General features: G+C 37.1%; 1 protein-coding gene across 3 annotated transcripts in view; it reads right to left on the bottom strand.

The window, feature by feature from the left end:
• The window catches only part of ENPP3 (ectonucleotide pyrophosphatase/phosphodiesterase 3), a 46444-nt gene that overhangs the window by 20219 nt on the left and 3355 nt on the right, over positions 1–22870 (bottom strand). Inside the window, exons 3-15 of one of the 3 annotated variants that reach the window (XM_009688827.2) lie at positions 22549–22627; positions 19604–19726; positions 18315–18440; positions 16109–16169; positions 13724–13821; positions 11048–11127; positions 10361–10480; positions 8971–9080; positions 7553–7618; positions 6382–6454; positions 4880–4988; positions 4589–4717; positions 3146–3177 (exon numbers count right to left, since the gene is read on the bottom strand). In XM_009688827.2, coding sequence (XP_009687122.2) covers positions 3146–3177; positions 4589–4717; positions 4880–4988; positions 6382–6454; positions 7553–7618; positions 8971–9080; positions 10361–10480; positions 11048–11127; positions 13724–13821; positions 16109–16169; positions 18315–18440; positions 19604–19726; positions 22549–22627 — 1206 coding nt within the window. The remainder of the gene's footprint in view (positions 1–3145; positions 3178–4588; positions 4718–4879; positions 4989–6381; positions 6455–7552; positions 7619–8970; positions 9081–10360; positions 10481–11047; positions 11128–13723; positions 13822–16108; positions 16170–18314; positions 18441–19603; positions 19727–22548; positions 22628–22870) is intronic. The other 2 variants (XM_068938326.1, XM_068938327.1) reach the window with 2 other exon arrangements.

Genomic DNA, 22870 nt, shown 5'->3' with positions numbered 1-22870 from the left:
TCCCGCTGGAGAGCAGCTTGGCAGAGAAGGGACATGCAGTCCTTATAGAAAGCAAGAGGAACACGAGCCAGCAATGAACCCTCATGGCAAAGAAAGCCAATGGCATCTCAGGCTGCGTTAGGCAGATCGTTGCCACAAGGTCAAGGGAGGTGATCCTTCCCCTCTACTCAGCACTAGTGAGGCCACATCTGGAGAGCTCGGTCCAATTCTGGGCTTCTTAGTACAAGAAAGACATGCATTTACTGTAGCGATTCCACCAAAAAGCCACAAAGATGATTAAGGAATTGGAGCATCTGCCATACGAGGACAGGCTGAGAGAGCTGGGACTGTTTATCCTGGAGAAGAGAAGGCTCAGGAACATCTTATTTATATTTATAAATATCTGATGCGGGGGAGTAAAGAGAATGGAGCCACACTGTTCTCAGTGGTGCCCAGTGGCAGGATGATAGGCAATGGGCACAAACCGAAACACAGGAAATTCCACTTGAACAAATTGCCCTAAGAGGTTGTAGAGTCCCCATCCTTGGAGATATTCGAAAGCCATCTGGACATGATCCTGGGCAACCCACTCTAGCTGACCCTGTTTGAGCAGAGGGGGTTGGAAGATCTCCAGAGATACCTTCCAACCCCAACTATTCTGTGATTCTACCCATAACATAGCACAGTCTAGGGTTTTAGTTACAAGACTGAACATGTATGTAAATGTCCAGTGCCCAGCTATTAGCCAAAGGCCTTAGCTTATACTAACACATTAAAAATGAATGTGAAACGGCTGTGTTAGCAGGCATGCTACGAATAAGATTGACATTGAGAGCCAAATCACATAACCATATCCACCGATGGCCATCAGCAGCCATTCCAATAGACTGCAAGCATCATGGCAATGTTTCAGAGGTGTTGCTCCTGTTCAGGAATCCAGCACTGGGACATTACAGGCCATCTAAAACACTGAGGGAAGAGTTTCTAGGAAGCTGGTTAAGCCAGAGAAAAGGACCTCTTTTAAGACACAAGCAGTACATGAGACTATAGCATATTTGGAATCTGACGTGACATCTTCACCCCTGAGTGCTAGACTTGTATACTCTGTACACTAACAAGTGAAATGAGAGTAAGTGTGCTTGGGTAGTCATAAAAGAACACAAGAGAACACAGGACCAGGAAAAATAGGATCAGTGGGTTTGCTAGTCCAAGAGATGAGGTCATCCCACAAAGGGTAGTCTAATTAAAGGAAACAAATAGATGACCACATCCTGTAATACAAATATATGTCTATTGATACTAGTAATTAATATACAGCTCACAACTCCCTTCTCTGCTTAAAACTCTCCTTTTAACAACCTGAAGGAGAGAATATATGCAAGCTGCAACTACTCATGAACAGAAAAGGAAAGTCTCCAGATACCAGGCTATTCCTGTATGGCAGAGCTGTCATATCTCTTCTTTAACCACTTGCAGCTGCAGTTTCACTGGGGCTGAAGAGGTGCAAAATGTGCTATTACCCTCACACTAATGCTCCACGGGATGACATGTTCCAATGCATACAACATGGTAGAAAACATAACACTGAAAAATCTCTTTCCTCTGTTCCCAATTGTTGATATCCAGCACCTGTGTCTACTTTGGATTATAAGATTGTGACGAATAAACAATGTGTTCTTAGGTAGTCAGAATCAAGAATAATTTAAGCAGGAATGGGCACTGCTCTTTAGATTTTAAGTGACAAAAAGCTACATGCAGTATTGCACAACGGAGTTGTTCAACAGATTGCGGGAAGACCTCTTGTCACCTCTAGTGACTGATTAGAAATATACTTTGCTGAGACAGCCTAGAATTCTTCCAAGTTGTGAATATTCATTCCAAAAATATTAGAACATCTGGCTACTGCTTGGACTACGACTAGTCACAGAATAGAAAATGAACTAGCAATAAATGAAAGAAGAGGAAACTATGACAATACATGGAAACCGATCTATTTAAACTTTTAACTCACTGTAAATTATAAATGTAAAGAAATACAGTGAAGCTTCCGAGGTTAGTCTGACCACCGTGTTCATCCCACATATATTAAGACAGATTTTGAACACTATACAGGCAGAGAATTATCTGTCTTAAAAAATATAAAGAAAAACAGCACTGAAAGACTGTGTGTGCCCTTTAACACTTTTCAGTAAAAAAAGTAGGCTTGGTCTCCCTTTGCTTTGCACCTACTGCAGAGCTCAGTTGTGAGCGATTGTACCCACGAAGCACAATAGCGTACACTGGAGACACAGCTAAGCTTGGACTTCCTCGGGGGTGGTTCATCCACATGGTAAGGTCAAGGCGCATGCAGAACTATCAGTATGAGCCCAGAAGTAGTGCAGGTGTATTAATACTGGAAAGTGCTGCAAGTACCCAAGCGCCACGTAATAAAAGATCCTGAAAACAGCCATACCGCATCATGCCAAGAGTCCATCTTGCTCAGCACTCTATTTCCAATAGTAGCCAGGATCAGATACTTAGGGCAAGTGTAAAAGAACAAGTCAAGTACTGAATGAGCCTTCTTTCTTGTACCCTCTCTGTTTCCTGTAGGCGTCAGTCAGACGTTTCATGTGGATGGTGTTTAATATTCCTTACAGACCTGTCTTTCACTAATTTGTCTAACACCCTCCATAACTATTTAGGCTTCTAGCCTCTATGACACCCTGTGCTCAACAATGTCATTATCTGCTCTGTGGAAAAGCTGCTTTAAACCAGCCTGGGTGCAGTGCTTGTGGTCCACAGCTAACAGGGTGTCTATTATTTAATGCATTTCTGGGTCACATTCTGTTGTATAACAAAGATATGCCCTACTTCGTCCACCTGAAGACAGCCGCTTCTTCCCTTTCAATGTCAAGGACAGGAATTGCCTCTGCTCTGAATAGAGATCCCCCATGCCAAACCTATGTGCAACATATCTGAGCAACTTCCAGAACTGCCTTCTAGAATTAGAACTAGAACTAATACACCACTGAAAACTGGCACTTTAGTTTCAGTTTTTCATAAAATTTTTTTGATGTTGATCCTTTTTGGAACTTCCAATGATCTTTTTGATCACTTTATGAGCATCTTTTGATCATATGACTATTAAGAGAAACTATGAAGAAAAATTATTAAAATATTTACTCACTGTAAGGTTTTTAACAATTCCTTCTGAATCAACTGTTTAAAAAAAAAAAAAAAAAGATAAATTAACATACATTCAAACAATTGAAGGTCCAAACCCTCATGTGAGAAGTATCAACACGTTTTCTTCTGTAAAACTGAGTAATTCTTTATTAGCCCGTGAAGATTATGGTCACCAGGCAGCAACATTATGTTTCCAAGGGTAATTGCCTATAAGTGTGGTACCCTGTGGAAGTACCCGGTAGCTAATAACATCTTTAGCTTTGGGCATAGAAAACAGCTGTGGTGATGACTGCCTACATCCAAAGCAGACAAATCATCAAAATGAAATTTTCTTCTCCCATCTAACCTCTCTTTGAAATATATCTATTTTACACTGAACTGGCTCTGGACCACTTGTCTTGTATTCCATTTACAGCAGCAGTCACAGAGAAAATCCAATCTGCCTTCTTGCTTTAACCTTCCACATATTAGAAGAGTGACTTTAACCTTTTGACATTAGCTTTCTAAAAAACAAATCTGGGCAATTTACAGAAGGAAAATTCCTTTAGACAGAGTAAGTCTGTCAGAGGAAATGAGTCAACAATTATACTAAAATTAAAACACATGCCAAACATCATTATTCTCTCCTCTAGACTACTCAGAATACCTTGCTACTCTGTTCTTGTCTGACTTAGACTGCCTGCTCCCCAAAGCAAGGAAAGTCTGTTTTATGTTGTATAAATGTTGTGCTTGCAAATATAAATACAATTAGAAAAGATAAATAAAAAATTCTAAAATAAAAGTGCAATAAGATCCTACTTGCAATCCTCAATAACCATGCCTTTTAGAATGCTTTCTGAATTCTATAAACTCACTGAAAAGATCACTTTCATGGTTTCACTTCAATCCATTCTTTTCCCTAATACAGAAAGGTTTCGGTTTTTTTCAAGGAGGGGGGTTTCAGTCTAGTAGCATTATTTCTATTCTGACTCAGAGTCAGTTCACATGGTTTTAATTTTGTGTTCTTTTATGATACTAGCTCAAGGGCTCAACCAAGGCTCAGATCCCACTGTGTTGGAATTCAGATTCTATAACTGTACACACACAGTTAGAAACAGTCACTGCTACAAAAAGACTGAGCGCCTCTCCCAACGTTGCGCAAGAAATCTGTGAAGAGCAGCCTGCTTATGAAAGATCTGAAGTCCCAATTCAAAACTACAAAACTCTCTGTACTTCGTTTTTCTGCAAGCCAAGAAAATGCAAATCAAAGTCTGTAACTAGCTTTCCTATCCAGTTTGATCTAAAAGGGTAATTCTTGCAAAAAAATATTTCCATGGATGTTTAAGCCTAGTTAGGTGAAATAGGCAGCTGTTCACTCTACTGATTGATACTGATTATCCATTTTCCCTATTTATTTACTTTCTGTTATATTGATTGTGCAGTTACAGGACTGGTCCACACTTACAAGTGAAATAGTTCTTTGGAACATCGTATGCTCGAATGCGAGCTGCAGGCCCAGTATATATGTAGAAGTCGCTCTGTTTTAAGTAATCAGTCATATATTCTAATTGGCTGCAGTAGGTCCTCTCCATCCCTAAACAACATACAAATAGTTATCTTATTATATACAACATATGACAAGAAAGATAAAGTGAATTATAAAATGTTTTGAAAAAAGTAAGAACACATACTACACAAAGGAAGAAAACAAGGACTCAGTGAAACTTGTATTGAAAAACTGAACTATATACATTACCGTGATCAGCTAAAAGAATGAGATTTACACAGTGGTGCAGATTTCTCTGTTTAAGTCCCTCCATTAGCATTCCCAGTGTTTGATCTGCTAGCTGCAAGGCTTTGATTACCTGTGAGATAAACAAGATCTCACTTAAATGCAAACACCAAAGTTAACAAAAGTATTTTCTGTCATATTTCAGGTTCTTAATATTGCTGCTTCTTTTTTTTTTTTTGCTGCAATGCAATTTACCATTGCCACTACAGTACAGATATGCAGAATCCCGCTACTTCACAACACTGTATGCTGCACTAATTTTAAAAAAGAATCACATTAAATTTTTTCTATTATCTGAGAAAATTTGAACTTTAAAGTATGTTTTATTAAAAGAAAGAGTAGCACATTCAGATCAAATTTGCTCCTTACCCCCAAATTTCTATAAAATATCAGATTTATAATATATTATAATTTTTTAGTATTATGAACATGTAATTCTATTAACAGTAAGAAGCGTTTCAAGAATATTTATATGCACTTATATTATCTACAAGGCCAGTTTAGCATCTGAAACAGCATGGTGTCCTTCTCCCACATAGAGCCCCTTTAAACACCATGCAGAAAACCACTGATTACCACTGTTCTAACATGGGAGAAATCCAGCACAACCCATCCTGTAGCCATTCACGGAGAATGGCTTCCCTCTAACTGCAATAGCTGACCTACAGTCTTCCTGAAAGTGAGAAGAGCAAGGACGACACCCAGCTGACTCTACCAGGACTCTACAGCTGAGCCCTGGCACCCCTCCTGTTCCTCTAACTCTGCTGCGTTCTTTTGAACGTATGGCACGTGTGGATTATGCACGTATATATAATGTTTACATACAACAAACAGTTTTTAAGTCCTTTGTGTTTCTAGGAATGGAGTTACCCTTTCAAATAAGGAGCCTAAAACTATTTTACAGAGGTCAGTTTTCCTGCCCTTGTCCACTACAAAAAAGCTTTCTGCCAAGGGTGTTTTCAAAGGCATTAAACAAGACCACTCCAGTAAAAATCTGATATGGTAACCTTAAGTTCCTTAAAAAATTAATTTTTTGCCTGTATGCAATTAAAAATGTAGTATTTTTGAGTTAAAAATTAAAAAATATTGAAGCACAGTGTATGGAATAAATAAAAAACAATTCTGAGAATTTGCCAGTCCACATGCTTCCAAATAACACTTGCAAACAACATTAAAGCTTATTCTAAATAAAGTAAAATGGAAACTTAAAAATATTTCTAAATAATATGATCTGAAAAGATTTTCTACCAATTTATTTGATTTACAGCTCTTCTGGTTCACACACACTGTCAGAATCATAACAATAGGCTCAATCACAAGCGAGTCTAACTTAATGAGAACTCATAACAACAGTCATGATATTTTTTGATCTGCTATTCTTTCCAAGTGTATAAATTGGATAAATTCATAGTATACCACTATTTTTGGTGCAACTCAGTTTAAGAAAACCCCCTAAAATTACTTACACCACCACTAACTGGTCCAAATGAATGTCCAGAAGAATCTGGTTCTTCAATATACAAAGTGTAAAAATCAGGCCTAGCATTAAAAATAAGTAAGAAAAGAATATTATGAGAATTTGGAGATAGCATTGCAAAAGAACACTTTCATTAAAAAAAAATTTAAACACACTATGAGCAGAATTATAAACAGCTTCCTCAAACCTTAACAAAAATCCTTACAGCAAATATAATCATCCAATCTCTCTCAGTTTTGTAATTAATCAACATGGATTATTTGGAGCTACAGTATCAGAAACAGGATGCAGTATCTTTAACTGGTATTCAGAAAACATTCTTAAAAACATCAAGATCCCAAACAGCAAAGAAAGCCGTTCTTTGTTGAGATACAAGTGGAACTATCACCTGAAGGACCTCTTCCTGCTTACGGAGTGAGGCTCTAGAAATCATCTCCTCACTGCAAATATATGAGGAATTTCCTAACAAACCATCATACAAAAGATTTCACTTGTTTACTTGCCACAAAGGTCAGCCTGGTAATCTCTCATTCCATTTAAATATGAAAAATATTAATTCTTCAGCTACCGTTATTTCATTTAAACTGTTACAACAGACGGGAATCAATTGGCCATCTAACTGCCAAATTACATTCCTAGCTCACTACAATGTTCATAATCTCTTGTCACAAAGAAGTTGTAAAAGTCTTCCACTTGTTTGCCGTTCTCGGGCATATGCAAATGCAGTAATTATCCAAACCACTACAAGCACTAACATCTGCTCTTCATCCTGAAGTATTGCCTGCAATTACTTTCACATATTTAACATTTTTGTGAAAAATCTTCCATATAAGATATTTCATCCATATGCTTAAGAGTAGAATCTGAATGTTAGATGTTTCCTCTAGGCCACACACCAACACAAAACACAAGACAATAAAAAAAAGTTATACATCAGCACATCCTATTCAAACATATGGACACCTCTTCATATCTTGTATTTATCCTGAAACTGATTAGTTATACTTATAAAATAGACTTAAGTTGAACAAACTACCATTTGAGATGATGAGGGAGATTCTTCTATGTTTCACAAACACGAACAGAAGCTTCAACTACTAAGCATTAAAATAATTCTAACCTGTATTCTCATAAACTAGCCGGATATTATTAAGCATTACCTCTCAGATTTGGTATTATCAAGCCATTTCAATATCCCTGAAATTCTCTGTTCATATGTAACTGACCTGAAGAAAAAAAAAAAAAAAAAAGAGAGACACATTATCAACAACCCTTTCTAATTTCCTGGAATCCAAATACAGAGAGAGAGAGAGAGTCCAATCTCTAACAACACATTAACGTCACAAGTATGGATTTCAAGAATAATGTATCTTAATAGGGTATCATCTTTCAGTTTTATTCTCATTTTTTGATTGAGTGTAACACATTTCTAATGGCAAATTAGTCAAATCGTGATCCTGCAAACAGAAACATACGATGTTGATGGGACCACTCATATAAGTATATGTAAAAAAATAATTTTCAAGTTCAGGACCTAAACCTGAAGCATAAGTAAGACTAATTTTTATTATTCTTTTCCAGCATATATAAACCTTGGACTTCCATGTTTTAGAAGCAAGTAGCATCCCCAGCAAAATATTTGAGGTCATGCCCTGTATCCTGTAAAGGAATTTACTCATTAATAGCTTTACTTTCCTCAAAGTCATGCACAAGCTTCATGTTAACTAGGTATAGTAATAAGGTGTTTTCTGAGTACCAGTCCTACAGATCATTGGAAAACCTTTGTTCTCTAAACAGACTCAAAAAGATATACTTGCATGTTGTTAGCTTTGTAAATATAAAGATTCATAAGAAAGATTTACTGAGATCACTGTGAAAATTAAGAAATAAAATGCTAACAACAATGCCTTCCGTAAGAAAAAGAATAATTATGAAGGTAATTGTTATCTTTTCACATGTGAATTAACTGGACAAAACAGAAAACTACAATTCAGGAAGAGTGTGCTCCTTATCATATGTGCAAGCAATACCAGAGGGAATTCAGCTCAGAGCCCATCTTCCTTCAGTAGCTTCCCTGTCCAGCACCCTCTCTTCCACTAGTTCCTGACTTCTATTCCCTCTTCAAGGTTTGTGTTGGTTATCTCAGGGTACAGGTTATCTGAAAACTTATTTTCAAGTACAGGTATTTTTAAAGGACTGTATATTATCTGTAGATGATACGTGTGAAAATATGGTAATCTTTCGTATAGCTCAGAGGTGGTTACTAATCAATTATAGGATGCCTTCTGAGTGGGAAATTAGTGGCTTGCAGTTGGTTGAAACTTTCAAAGCTGTCCAGAATAGGAGAATATACAGTACCCTTTGACTTTCTCATTGCGAATCCCCTAAATGGATTTAAAAATTTCCACTACTAATGGTAGTTCCACGGCAAAAATAAGGCAGTTAGTTTGACATGGCATTTGTCCCTTCGACTGTTGTTTAAAAAGGTATTAATTCCATTTCCTTCAGCTATCACATAGCAATTTGGATTTTTTGGAGTAACTTACAGGAATTTACTACAAGCACTATAAATACTTACTTGTTGTATACGTTGTACAAGGTGGGGAATGTACCATTAATAGGAACATCAGAGCCTGGCCAAAAGAAGGTGCCAGCTTTCAAATCCTGGTACATCGCTGTCAGCCAAATCTATAGGTAAAGATACAAATAAATGATTTTACAGCATTTACACCACCAGAGGACCTCAGATCACCAGAGTCAAACTACCTAATTGGATCAGAAATAAATGGGGTCTAGACATGCATTTCATTTTCTTTTCTCTCATGCCATGCAGCTGTGTCACAATGCGAATTGAAGTTTGTTTTCTACTTACACATTCTGAAGAAAGATTAGTGTCATTGAACACAGGCGGTTGCTATTCCTTGGATATTCTCAGCACAGAAAAAAAATACAGATATTTCCATAACTGATGACAGGTACTGATCTTTTTACTTATTCCCAATTACAAATGCTGGTGGAATGGATCATGAAGGTGGAAGATACCATTTCTAGTTATATGATTTTATTATAAGAGGACATATTTCTCTCCATCTTAGAAGAGTGCAACTATGGTCCTATTACAAGTCTGCCTGAATCATAAATGAAACAATAGCAACAAAAAACAAGTAGCTGAGTATACTATAAACATAACTACACAGACAGACATATGTGCATATATGTGTGTGTGTGTGTGTGTGTGTGTGTGTGTGTGTATGTAGGTATAAAATAGATATACTATATACTGTGTATTCTATACTACTAACACTAATGGTACACAGTTTGTATACTATATACTAAGTGTGTTTCATATTTTTTGTGTTGTATTTACAGCTCGATATTCCCAGTAACTGTGTAATATTAATCATAACTGTAGGTACAACTGGGTGGCTTTTTGATGAAACGTGCCATATTTTATACATGAGTGTTCATTCTGCTGGAAGTGAAGTTCTTTGCTATTCTCTTCCTTGCTTTTTTATTCTTGGACTTTGCAAGCAGTATTTCAGACAAAGATAGTCTTGACCCTGTGTGTTGTTATTAAATGGATATATTTTGGAAGTAGATTTTCAGATATGATTTTGTAGCTACGGTTATTGAAAAAAATACAATAAAATCCCATCAAAAATTTATTATGGAGTCCCATGGCAAGACTTCTATTTCAATACTAATCACAATATTTTAAGGTTTTTTAGTAACTGTCACATAAAGAGAATTTTTTCAATCCCAGCATTAACATTTAAAGAGTTATTCTACTGTCATAATAAGCAAACTGTTTCTTAGGTAGCCTGTAATACAAATCGAACAAGATATTTAGCACATACTGCAGAACATATCACACAGCCTGGCATTTTGCTTCTTTTTTTGGTTGCTTTGTTTATGACACATGAGCCACTCTAGACATAAAGGAATATAGTAAGGAGAAAGACACCTACTGGCTGCCCCTTCCACCAGTAAGGTTGGAATTTTTCATTCCCTGAAAGCGAGAAACTCTTGTCGAAGTTTACATCATACATGTTGTTATCGATAATACCATGAGATTCGGGATACAGTCCCTGCAAAATGAAAATAAACAAAAAAATATGATCCTTGAAATCAAATGAAAGCTAAGCTATGCTGCAGTGCACACTGTTGCAATGATTTTTATAGCTGTCAGCTTTCCCAGTCACAAAGATCATCAGATTCCTGCCAATGAATTTAGCGTGCCTGTCAGCTTCCCTTTAGATTCCTTATTTTCTCTTCGGTTCAATTAAAAACTGATGTGCTATGCATGAAGTACCATATATGCCGTGGGGCTAGGTATCAGCAGCCAAACCCATCCTAATCCAAACTCCTGTCAAATGGCAGTGCCCTCATCAACACTTATCTTTATGCAATTAGGCTGATAAAGGCCAGAAATAACCTGTTCACAAGCCAGAATCAGACAACAAACACACATAAGCACATAGATCGTTCCCCTTTCCCTCTAGACTACTGCACGTACTGCCTCAGCCTCTGTCTCTCCTTTAGGTTTATAATTTGAGTTCCCATGTCCCACAAAAAGATTGGATTGCCAGTTCCTTGGCATGACAGTATCCTTTCTACATTGCCTAGAAAAGCAAAAATAGTAAATTTGCACTTACTGTGACAATAGTATAGTGGTTTGGAAAGGTTTTTGTGGGGTAAACAGCTCTCATGTATTTTGAATGAGTGCCACATTTTTCTGCAACAGATCATGGAATTAATACAAATTTGCTTACAAAATATTTTTTTAATTAAAAACTAACAGCTAGTCTTATAAACAAAAGAACTCAGCACAGTCAGTCACTGTGGAATGAAGGGGGAAATCTGGTTCCAAATTAAGACACATGCCTTCTGCTGTTTCCTTGTGAGCTAAGTCTCTATGCTCCCCTTGCAGTCAATGCACATCTAACACTCAATGCAGATGCCTAAACCTAGGTGCCTAGGGCCATTTGAGATATCCTTAATGATCCTATCTGGCCTCCAGATGCTGCTCCTGCATACTGTATGCCAGCCCAAATGGATGTCTCAGATACTTCAGGTCACCAAAAATGTCACAGGACATCTGGGTTTATCCAGCCAGACTGAAGCGTCAGGGCAGCCCAGGCAAGATACTCTGCAGAGCTGCCTGGTGACCACCTGCATGAAAAGGACTCCACCGCCTAAATGCAAGAGTTTAGGGCCATTTGATGTACCCTCAGATATTCAATACCCCTGCAGAAAGTTGATAGTTTTGATGCAAGACCTGTGTCCTTCTGATAGAGCAGCTGAAGGCCACCTAGGGTATGCCACAGCACTTCAAAGTATACCAGGCATCTAGGTTTAGGCAGCTGAATTTGTCTTGTAGCATCCTCTGTAGGCTTGAGCTGACTTGCTCTTTAGGCTCTGCACTGTACTGTATGGACCGCAGTGACCATAAATCCATTGATTACACCTCCAAGACACCTCCAAGACACCCAAATGTAGATGTCCTACTCTGGAGTGAATCCTACTAAAGGTGTCCTACCCATTATCTCCAAACATTGCACCACCTTTCAACAATCTAAGGTACTTAACAGGCCTCAACACCTGTAGTATCTAAATGCGCTGCAGCATTCAATGTCTTTATCCACAAAATAAAGATGAGGAGTGGAAAATGTCCTAATGCCATCTTCTAATGGAAAAACTAAGCATGTGGAGAAAGAGTTCCTTATTAAGCTGTAGTTAGCTGATTCTATTTGATTTACATTCAAATAAAATTCATTCTTTGATGTACAACGTTTCAGGTAAAGAGCAGAAAGAAACTGATTTTAACTGAATAAACTCAGTTAAACAATTGAAATCTTTAATTATTCAACAAAACTGTTCCAGTGCAGTACAGAAAAAAGGCTCATAAAAGAGTGTAAGGAAGGGCTGAAAAATAGACAAATGCGCGAGAAAAATCAACAGAATTTGTTTATGCATTGGTTTTGAGTGGTAAAAGAGTTCCATTCATAGAGAATATTTTATGTAACAATTAGCTTGATTGGCTCTACTGAAAACACTAGGAGATTTTTTGGACAATTCATTTACGGAGTTATTAGAGAGGAAATATTTTATGGTACAAATCAGCTTTGCAGTCTTTATTTTGCAAAAAAAGGAGTTTCCCTTTCCTTTTCACTCTGGATTTCTGAAAAGCATAGGCACGAATATGCATACATAATGGCTTAAGTTGACCACAGACATGATTAATGTTGAATTAAAACTGTTCTTTCTTGAAAGAATTTCTTAGAAATACACTTAGCTTAGCTGTCATGCCATTTGGCATGCCAAATGGGTATTCCCTTTTCCCTGATTCAGGCTCCTTCCATTGTCAGAACAAAAGCAAAGAATAAAATATTTGCATAGGAAGTCAAACAGTTTGCACACTGCTTCTAGTCTGGTCTTCCAGATAGCCCTCGTTATCCACAAAGCAGATTGTTAGCTCTCCAGCAAAACGAAGTACTTTGCAGCACCCATACTACATTTTCAAATGTGCACTTTAGAAGCAGAATACAGGAAACACTGTCAATTTAGATGATTACTGCTGAGAACAAATGAATAAATACGCATACATTTTGTCTAGGCACAAAGTACCTTGAGAGCTGAGCTCCAAAATATTCAGAGAACTTTAATAAGAAGCCTGCACTAATGGGTCTCATTTTGAAGAGCCCTCTACAGCAGCAGGCTAAAGGTCTTCGATTTACTCCTTCTCCCAGTATTCAGAACCACTAGGAAACAGCTACTTCAGCCTTACCACAATTATATCAATATATTAAATTATAAAATATACAAAAAATTACATTACATTCAGTCTAATATAATAATATGCACTGTTGTATTTTTAAATAGGCAGTTCCTCTTTAACAGGTTAAAATAGCTGACTTGAAAAAGCGCATGCTTGAGTGGCGTTTCCCAGTAATCTAATCTATTTTCCCTTAATATTATAATTTAATGATGGTCTCATGATCAGTTACAGTTTTTTATGGACAACAGAAAATGCATCAATCCTTCTGTGGAATTTTTTTCAGTCTTAAACTGTATTTGAATATGCATTTCACAATATTTATCTAATAAAAGGCTGCAGACTAGTATTAGAGGCCTTGCGAAGAAAATTATGCTGGCCGTGCACTGAAATACACATACATTCTAATGTAAGCACATGACATGAGGGAGAGGGAAAGAAGGAGACCTGATCTGTGCTTTTCTTGTTTTTGAGCAAAACATGTGCATGACGTAGCAGCAAAAAGAACTGGACAAGTGTTTTAAAGAAAAGAGTCAGAGCACTGTTGGTGACTTACGGAGTTTCTCAATATTTGGCAGTAAAGAACTCCAAGTCTGCAAGTATTCTGCTCTAAAACCATCCATTGAAAAAAGGATAAGTGGTGGCAGATCAAACCTGCAAGTAAACATGAGTTTGTCATCAGAGAGGAGTTTGGAGGGTTGGTGGCTTGTTGGGAAAACTTGAATAACATTAAGAATTCTACTTTTAAAAGCAGGATCCACACTTTCCATAGGGTGGGATAAATACTTAGTTCAATTTTGAAAGTAAATACACAATCCTCCTGAGAAAACTCCTGCAGCTATAAAATACAGAATGTTCACTATATTTAGAACTGATAAACATAAACCAATAGACTAGCATCCAAATTCAAGCGGTAGAGGGAAAAACAGCCAAAGTCTTTCTGTACAGAGTAACAGGTGGAATACCATCTCTTTGGGAGCAGCTGACAAAGACTTTAAAAGCATAGCGATCACCCAGCAGGCAGTAACGCTCCTTTGGCCTCGATATTGTGGAATGAAATCTCTTTGTGATGCTAGGTTTGCGCTAACCTCTTAACACATTTCCTTTGTGAATACATTACTAAGCAGTCCAAGTTTCGTGTGCATTAAAATATTCGAGTTTCCCAGTTCTCACTGAGCTAGAGAATATTCTTGAGGCCACTGACAAACTGAACTCATCAAAGCTACAAAGACAGTGTAGCCACTAGCATCAAGCTTTCAGTAAGATTTTATGTAAAGAAGAAAGGATAAGAGCCTCAGATCTAAATGACTTCCGTAAATAGAGTAGTTATCATAAACTATGTGCAAACTGAAATTGATCTCTAGAAGTGTTTGAATTCTTGTTATAAAAATTCTAATTAGGAGGCACTAGCTGTGAAAATAACCTTCTAAGTTAGTAAGTATTTTTCTTACAACAAATCAGTAAGTCTCCTAAAGAAAAAATACATTAGTAGATATAAAGTGCTGGTGTTATAGCACTTTTCTTCATAACACCAAGTGATAAAATCAGTAGGATCAAGTCATCTAGTTTTGAAATTGTCTTACTGCTAACCATCATTATATATTTTAAAGTCTCCCTAGAAACATATAAGCCTTACAATGAAATGACAAATGTAGTTTGAAGTAGGTTTCATTATACATAGCATGTAAATAAAAAAGTCTATTTGCAATTTATAGGAATGGTTTGCTCTGTAAGCATAGGAAACACGAGGACAGAACAATGATTAGTTAAATGCAGTTACTGATAACTGACCCCAAAGAATTTTTTGGAGTAATGCTCAGGGTGATTGATTATTATAAAAAATGTTATAAGTTCACATCAGGCAATAATGAACAACCCAGTTTGTTTCTCATGCACTGTGGTCTTCCAAAAACACTGAAGAAGTACACTGGCATCAAGCCCTTTAAAAACAGCCTATATAAAACAGATTCTTGATTTGAATCTGAAATTAAACAGAGCTTTACATAGCAATGCTGTTTACAGAGAATGGCACTTAAAGAAGCACTCATCCACCGGTTTCCAAGCCTTCGACTATGAATTTGTGTTAACTCAGCAAGTTATTTGTTAACCTAAGAATTTGTAGAGGTACATTGGCAGTTGCATGCAGGAACCCATGACCTTTGGAAAGAGACCATACCACTAAAGCTACCTTTGTTATAAATGAGGCTAAAGTGGCCATAAGTTAGATAACATAACGGGTAACATCATAGATAACATAGCTGAACCAGAAAGGAACCCACGATACTTTGAGAACAACTTTTAAATTATGCTTCTGCCTAGCCACTATCTATGATTCTGCAATACTGCACAGATTGCAAACTGCCTACAGATAAACGTCAGAATTTCAGTATTCCAGGTTTTGCAGATATGTGGCTGCTTTCAGGGCTTCTTCTGTCTACAGTCCTTTAGAGGCCTTTAACTACTCTTTCTTCCCACAGCTACTTCAGTTAAAAAAAACCCTGTTACTTGGATAAAGGATGGCAATCACAAATTCTAATCGGTATTAAAGCTTACATAAGCTTTTGCAAGATTATTGACTTGAATTATCAGAGATACTATACTGATGACACAAAAATGAACTATGAACAACTTGTGATACTTGAACCTTGATTTAACTCTAAATATTTTTCCAGGTCTTGATAAAATGACTTTCAGTCTGGATTTGAACTCCTGTATTCTCCTCTAAACTAGAAATGCTAACAGAATGTGCAACAAGGCAGGCCCAGTTTTAGAGAGAAAAGGTTATGTTAGCCATACTCTGCAGGTACAGAATATTCCCCAGGGCAGTAAGCTAATTCTCAATAGATACAAACTCTCATGAAGACCTACTTCAGCCCGCTGGAGTTTTTCTGACTATCACAATATTTTGAACTGCTAAGAAGATAAAATTCTTTTATCCTACCCATCTGGACACTGAGGATTTTCAAGTGACACACACGGTTCTTCTACCCAAGGTGTTTCACCTGAAAAGGACAAAAGAAAATACTGAGTCAGCATTAAAAATTTAATATAAGCAACAAAAGTTTCCTGGTTGATCTTTTTAGAGCTCTTATTGAAACTCATTCATCTTTAATATAGAATGATAGAAAAGTAGTGCTAAATATAACTTTGAGAAACTATCTAGTGCAACCTATTAGCCCATAAAACACTGAAAGGGCTAATGCTTGCAAAAATTAAAAACAAAACACACGTTATGCAAACAAGCAAACAAACAAAATAGGAAAAGACATGACCTTGAAAGCTTAGAGTAGGTTTTATCTGGCCTTAAATGAAATACATTTAAGCTACGTTCTGTCCACACTGTATTATCGTCTTCTTTTTTTGCAGCTATTCCCTATGCATGTGGAGATGATGGCCAGGTCTCCCTTTAGCCTTTTCATTTTTTTCTTTTTTTCTTTTCTTAGAAACTCCTTCAACCTTCCTTTTTGACCATAGCTTCTAGACTTCAAATAATTCTTTCTGCTCTCTTATGAATATTCTCCAGCTGCTTCACAGCTATACTCATTTATGGTAACGATCTGCCAATCTGTTCAGAAGAAATAAGGGAGATCAATAAGAGAAGAAAGAAGGAAGGCATGAAAGAAAAGGAAAAAATATATAGAAAAGAGAAGAAGCAGTAACCATTAAGGTTCTCAGCCCCCTACAGAAAGCTTCTCTCCTAATAAGCAACCAAAGGCAGGCAGGGATATACAGTGGCCTTAACTACAAGGTCAGCACTCTGTGCTCAAATAATTTAGCACCTGGTCAAACACTTCCTTTTGCATTTTTACCTTTCATTTGCATTTAGATGACAAATCAAATATTGCAGGTGTGGCCCTAAATCTCTGCCACATCACAAAATAAAGGAATTCTGGTAACAATGTTTTCTGTAACCAGTATACCACACCTGTAAAACTAGTTTTAGCAATGACATTCTTTATTAGTCAGAGTCTGCATGAAACAATCAGCTAAGAACAAAGACATTCAGAAATAAGTAAAACATGCCACCAATTTCTCATGAACGTACCATGTAATTCCTACCCACCTTCTCTGTATACTCGCTGAAATTCTAATTAGTTATAATTAAGTTCATAGATCTTAACTGCCCCAGAGAGATATTTGATTTGAGAAGCCTCGACATAGATCTGGATTCCAATTTCAAGCTTCTTTATTATTTATTTGGGTCAAATGAAAATCCTAGAACTTACTAACAACAAATACCAGTTTGGAATTTTTTAAATTACAGTTTAAATTTCTGTAGCTAGAATATCTTTATAATCTAAAAGATCCTTTCAACAGTTCAGAGTTAAAGATTTTCAATAAGTTTTTCATTTTTTGATTGGTGCATTTTTAGTAATGAAGACTTAAATGAAGGAATTGCTTTACACTGGTACTGATGTTACGTATCCCTGTCTATTTGGTCTGTGCCTTTTCTCAAGAAGGAAGTAGAAGGATATGACATGTAGTAGTAAACACAGAGGCAAGATACTGAAAGAGCAGAAAAGAACTACTGCTGTCAGCAAAAGGAAAACAACTTTGGGGCAGATGGAAGAAGCCTGTGTTTTCAGAGGTAAAGTATCAAGAGATATGTTCTCAGGGCGTACCCAGTGTGCACAATATACCAAATGATGTTCTCTTCAGCTCATAGTTTCATCTCTTTCCATTATACGCTTAATATACGTAAACTTCAAATTTAATAATGAAATCCAATCTGAAAATGAGTTCACAATAAAATGGATGAGAAAGTTTAAATTAGGAAAGATTATGATAATATTTACTTGGGACTGTATGGCGTTTGAAACAGGAACCATATCTCCATCTCTTTTTGAAAAAAATACATTTTGGATACTATTGCAATGTTAAGAACATTCTGTTTATCTTATGTCACATATCCCACATTTTTCTCCAGAAATCCTCTTCTTTCTGGTCAAAAACACTAAAAGCTTCACCTCAAAACTTCTTCATCTTCTAAAACTTCGTTATGCAGAGAAGAATCTAAACATAAAAAATAAATGCATCTACCTTCATATTTGCCAGGTTTTCCCATCTATGTATTTTGAAGAAAAATGTATATATAAATCTTTACCAATGTAAATATCCGTTTAATATCACATCAACTTTTGATTTACCTTTGCAAACACTTTTGTAGTCTACACAACAGTCTTTTTTCTGCAAACAGTCATCAGAACAAGAACAATAACTTCCAGCTAACCGTGTCTCACCGCAACGGAAATTAGTGCATCTCCAAGACTGGGCTGAAAAATTGTTAGAAGAAAAAGATTACAGTTCAGTTCACAGAACCTTGTGTAAACTCCTTTATGTTGAAATGCTACGAATAAGAAAAGGAAAAAAAAAACCTGTTCCTGTTAAACTATTATTTTCACATCCTACTTGAGTGGCCTTAAAAGTTTTATTTGAAAGGAAAACCTAACATTTCTTTCAACACATAAAGCCTATTTTTGCTTCCATTGAACGGTAACACAGAATTATAGAATAATTTTGTTTAGAAAGTCATTCTCAAGGTCATCTTGTTCAATGCCCTCCACCATTCCAGGAAGATCTGGACAAAATCAAATCCATATTCCTTTAACAGAAGAGAAAAAGGAGGAAAGAGAACATTTTTCCTGCTCTTACGAGCGATTCTCAGCAGAAAATGATTTAAGGGCTGAAGCAGGCAGAAAGCGATATGGATGAAGAAAACTCTGAGCAGCTCCTAAGAGAACATAGAGACCAACTGGAAAAGAATCTGGACATGATGCAGAAACAGACATACTTCCTGGAAGAACACTTAACCTTCTAACGCCAATAATCTCACCCAGGGAATCATCATGTACTACATGTGTTGTGAATACACTTTACGGGAAACACCTATTATTTCTTGACAGCACAAGAGATCGTGGCACACAGGCATCATTTCGGACCTCTGGTCAAAGAAAACCTACCATTCCACTCACATTGATCCATAAGGTTATCCGGACCAGCAAATACACACTGCAAATGCTCTGGTAGTCTGTGAAGAAGTTTGTTTTGCTGTGTTGTGCTGTGCTCTGTTGTCTTCTATCACGCTCTATCGTGATGCGTGAAACCCACAAAAATTACTTGAATAAATATTTTTACCTAAAAAGTATACATCTCCATAACAAAAATATGGGGAAAGCATTTGAGAAAGACACATGAGATTTCATGTCCTGTCAAGTCACTAAGTGATGGCCTTCTAACAATTTGAATGCAGTACCAACACCACCGCCCTCTTCCCTCGCCAAGGTGTTATGTGACGTAACAAGCCTTAAATGTTTTTTTTTTTAAATGGCCACAAGGCTTTTTATATATCCATGTAAACAAGAGAATTTATCTTTTTCCTATTACTACCACGCAGAAAATATCTACACTAATGAGCACTGCCTGTCAGGGCACATACTTGGCTCCACACAGGTGTCTTCATAATCCCAGCAGCAGTTTTGACGGTCCTTACACCCACTGTCACACTGGCAGCCTGACATCTCTTTCTTAAATGGCTCATTACATTTGTGTCTGCAGCTGACTGTAAAGAGAATGCAGGAAGAAAAGTTTCGGCAGTCAAGCTTAAAGATAATCCTGTCCTGGCCAGGTCAAAATAACAAACATAGACACAGGTTACAGAGAAAAATGTACTGATTAATTTCGTAAATCAACTTCCTGAGTCATTTTTCAATACGGTTAATAACACACAAGACAGATAAAGCAGAATGAAAGTTGTTGAAAGTTCTTTGAATGTTGAAGGTCCTTGGTTTTTTTTCCATTCTACTACTCCAGAGCCTCCAGTGGAGCTGTTTCTGCAGGACTTCTCCTGAGGACCCGCGACACAGGGAAGCAATATTTGGGTGTCCCATTCTTCTAGCCTGGGAGGGGGAAACTAGAGCCTCCCCTGCTCATTTTTGGGTCTGGGATGCTGAAAGAAAGAATGATTCCCACTACGGACATTTCCCCTAATGTATTTCTCCCACTTAGTCCTTAAAAGGTGCTTTAAAAATCTGTAGGTTTGGATGTTTTGATCCAAAGAAAGAAAAGCGTTCAAATGAAGACTCTCGCATAAGAAATCAAGACATGCAGTTCCACACCACAGCTCTGACACCTTCATGCAGGAGAGGGGAGAGCTCTGGTTTTGGGACATCTCAAGCCAGCTCTAGGACAACTACAAATCTCCAGGCTGCACAGGTAGCCACAACAAGCCTTGTGTCTCTATTTCGTGTACTAGAGAAGAATTGTTTGAAACACTCAAAGCATCTACATTTCCAGTTTTCTCATTCACATATACACACACAAACATGTAGCAGGAGGTGTAACTACTCAGATTTGGTTGTGTAATTCTACTGCAGTTGAAAAACGGTTCATATTTTTGCAAGGTATGTACTAAGTAAAAAAATCCAGCCTTCAATACCCGCTACGTATAACTCATATTGAGCTAAAATGAATGTTTTTCAGGCCATCCAACTTGTTTCACATGTAGAAAGTTTTCAAGGTTTACCATAAAGTGCTTAAATCAATAATTATTGTCCAATATAAGAAAATTTTACAAATAATTAAAATAACAAACAAATATCTATAACGACTGTAGATGGACCTGATAAAAGAAAAATACAAATGGAAAAAACCGAGTGTTTTATGACTGGCCTCTGCACTGTCAAGGAAGAGCTGTAATTATGCACAAATGTGCATAAACATATTCAGGCAGTTTTTTGTTGTTTTCAGATAGACGTTTAAAGTGCTTAATTTAATTTTTCCTCCATCCGTTGGTCTATGAACAACTCAAAGTTACAATCAGATGGTCCACCTAATTTCAAATGACTGAGTATAGCACTGTGAGTCTAAGTCAGAAAAAATATTAACCTTTTCCTCTGTTTGAAACTGAAGTGTTCATACTCATAATAATTTACAATCCCTACCTCTAATTTATTAACAATATTTACACAAAACGTGTGAGGTCAGGAATTTAGTATTTTGTACGTTTTATCTGGAATAGTCAGTACAATCATAGGAGCTATCATGCAATTTAGCTTGCATATCTAAACTTGCCAAACATCAAGTGCACTATCACAAAGCGCAGTCTCTAACTGTGCTATTCATACATGTACATGTACAGAATCATAGGCACACTCATGTGACACACATGTGACACGGCCCTTCTTGCAGTGCCCCTAGAAAGCTTCCCAGCCACAACTACCTCCGGTCCTGAATGCCAGTGCTCGCTCCCACTGCCCTTGCAGCAAACACAACTGCAAGCAGGTGCCTGCTGCTCGTGGTCAAAGGCTTCCCCTCCCACTCTGTGGTGCAATACTGTGTGTTGCTACCTCATTTTTCAAAAGAAAATCCGATTACGAAAGCAGTAAATAAAGTTAGTGAGTCCATATTTAGGAGTGTTCTGTAACATCTACAGTCACAGGCACCAAAATGCTAGCATTCAGATTTGGTGCCATCTTACACTTTCCATTCACTTACCCTAACTATGACCAAGTTCCTTTAGTAAAACAGCCAGTGAAAACTCAAGCTGCAGGTATCTGTATTTTTACATAGCAAGTTATAAAACTTACAAATGGGTCATCAAAAAATAATTAGTTTCATCATGAACTACTTGCTGGGTCCATAGTACTGGAAGGTCTCAGAAGGAATCAAGAATTGATGAATAGAGTAGGTAAACAACTTCAACACGAGTTGGGAATGAGAAAGAGATTCTGCTCACCTGAACTCCTCCAGTGTCAGATTATTATTGTTCTGATTCAAAAGAAAGTGTTTTTACTCAATTCACCACATCATACGTTTGTTTGTTCTGATCCTATTTGGATCAGACCCCTGGCATCAACACTCTATTTCGTGTTCTCTAATTAAAAAAATTAAATTCCACCAAATAAAAGCATCATCCCCTTTTTTACCATAGCTTTACAGAAATTGAAGTTTTGACAGAAAATTCATAATCAATTTTAACATTAACCACCTGAACTATGGCAGAAACACCCAAAGCATAAGTCCTACAGACGGTCCAATGGTATGTCTTCTAAGAAATATACTGCTTACACAGTTGCAAGGTATTACATACAGTAAGGCAATTCTTATATTGAATTTCCTAATAATGTTATTATAATAACATTTCTAAAGCTGTTGTGAAGTAGGCTGAACACTTTTGGAAAGAGAAACAAGGCATTCAGTGTTTTAGAGTACGTTTTTCACACATAGACTGTGAGTGTAGAGCTTCTATGCAATCCAACTTGAAAAAGACAAGAACTTTTAGTTTTCACAAAACACCTGGTTAAGTTATAAAACAGCCTCTGCTGAAGGCCTTTTCTAGATCTAGCTGAAGTGAAATTTATACTGAAAGTATCATAAACATACCTTGCTCCTGGTCTCCACGGTTAAGTCCTAGTCCCAAACCTAGTCCCAGGGACATAACCACCAAGGCAACTAGCAGAACCTGTCACACAGACACATAAAACTTCAAGTTCATAACTGTGATAAGCTGCTTTCTTTATTAGAGATTAATTAGCTGATGATTCTTCCTATGAACTTCATCTTTAAAACCCTGGAGACATTCTGAGCCTAAAAATAGGAGAGGAATAAAACTAGTCATTGAAAGGGTGAGAAAGGTTGTCGTACTGTGCACCCGTGGTTTAACAATCTAGGGGAAACTACCAGAGGGTGGCCCACGGGGAAAGAG

Source organism: Struthio camelus, chromosome 3 (genome assembly GCF_040807025.1).
Source record: "Struthio camelus isolate bStrCam1 chromosome 3, bStrCam1.hap1, whole genome shotgun sequence".
Taxonomy (NCBI): Eukaryota; Metazoa; Chordata; class Aves; order Struthioniformes; family Struthionidae; genus Struthio; species Struthio camelus.
Note: the sequence above shows the minus strand (reverse complement) of the source record. Positions and strands in the feature narration are given on the sequence as shown.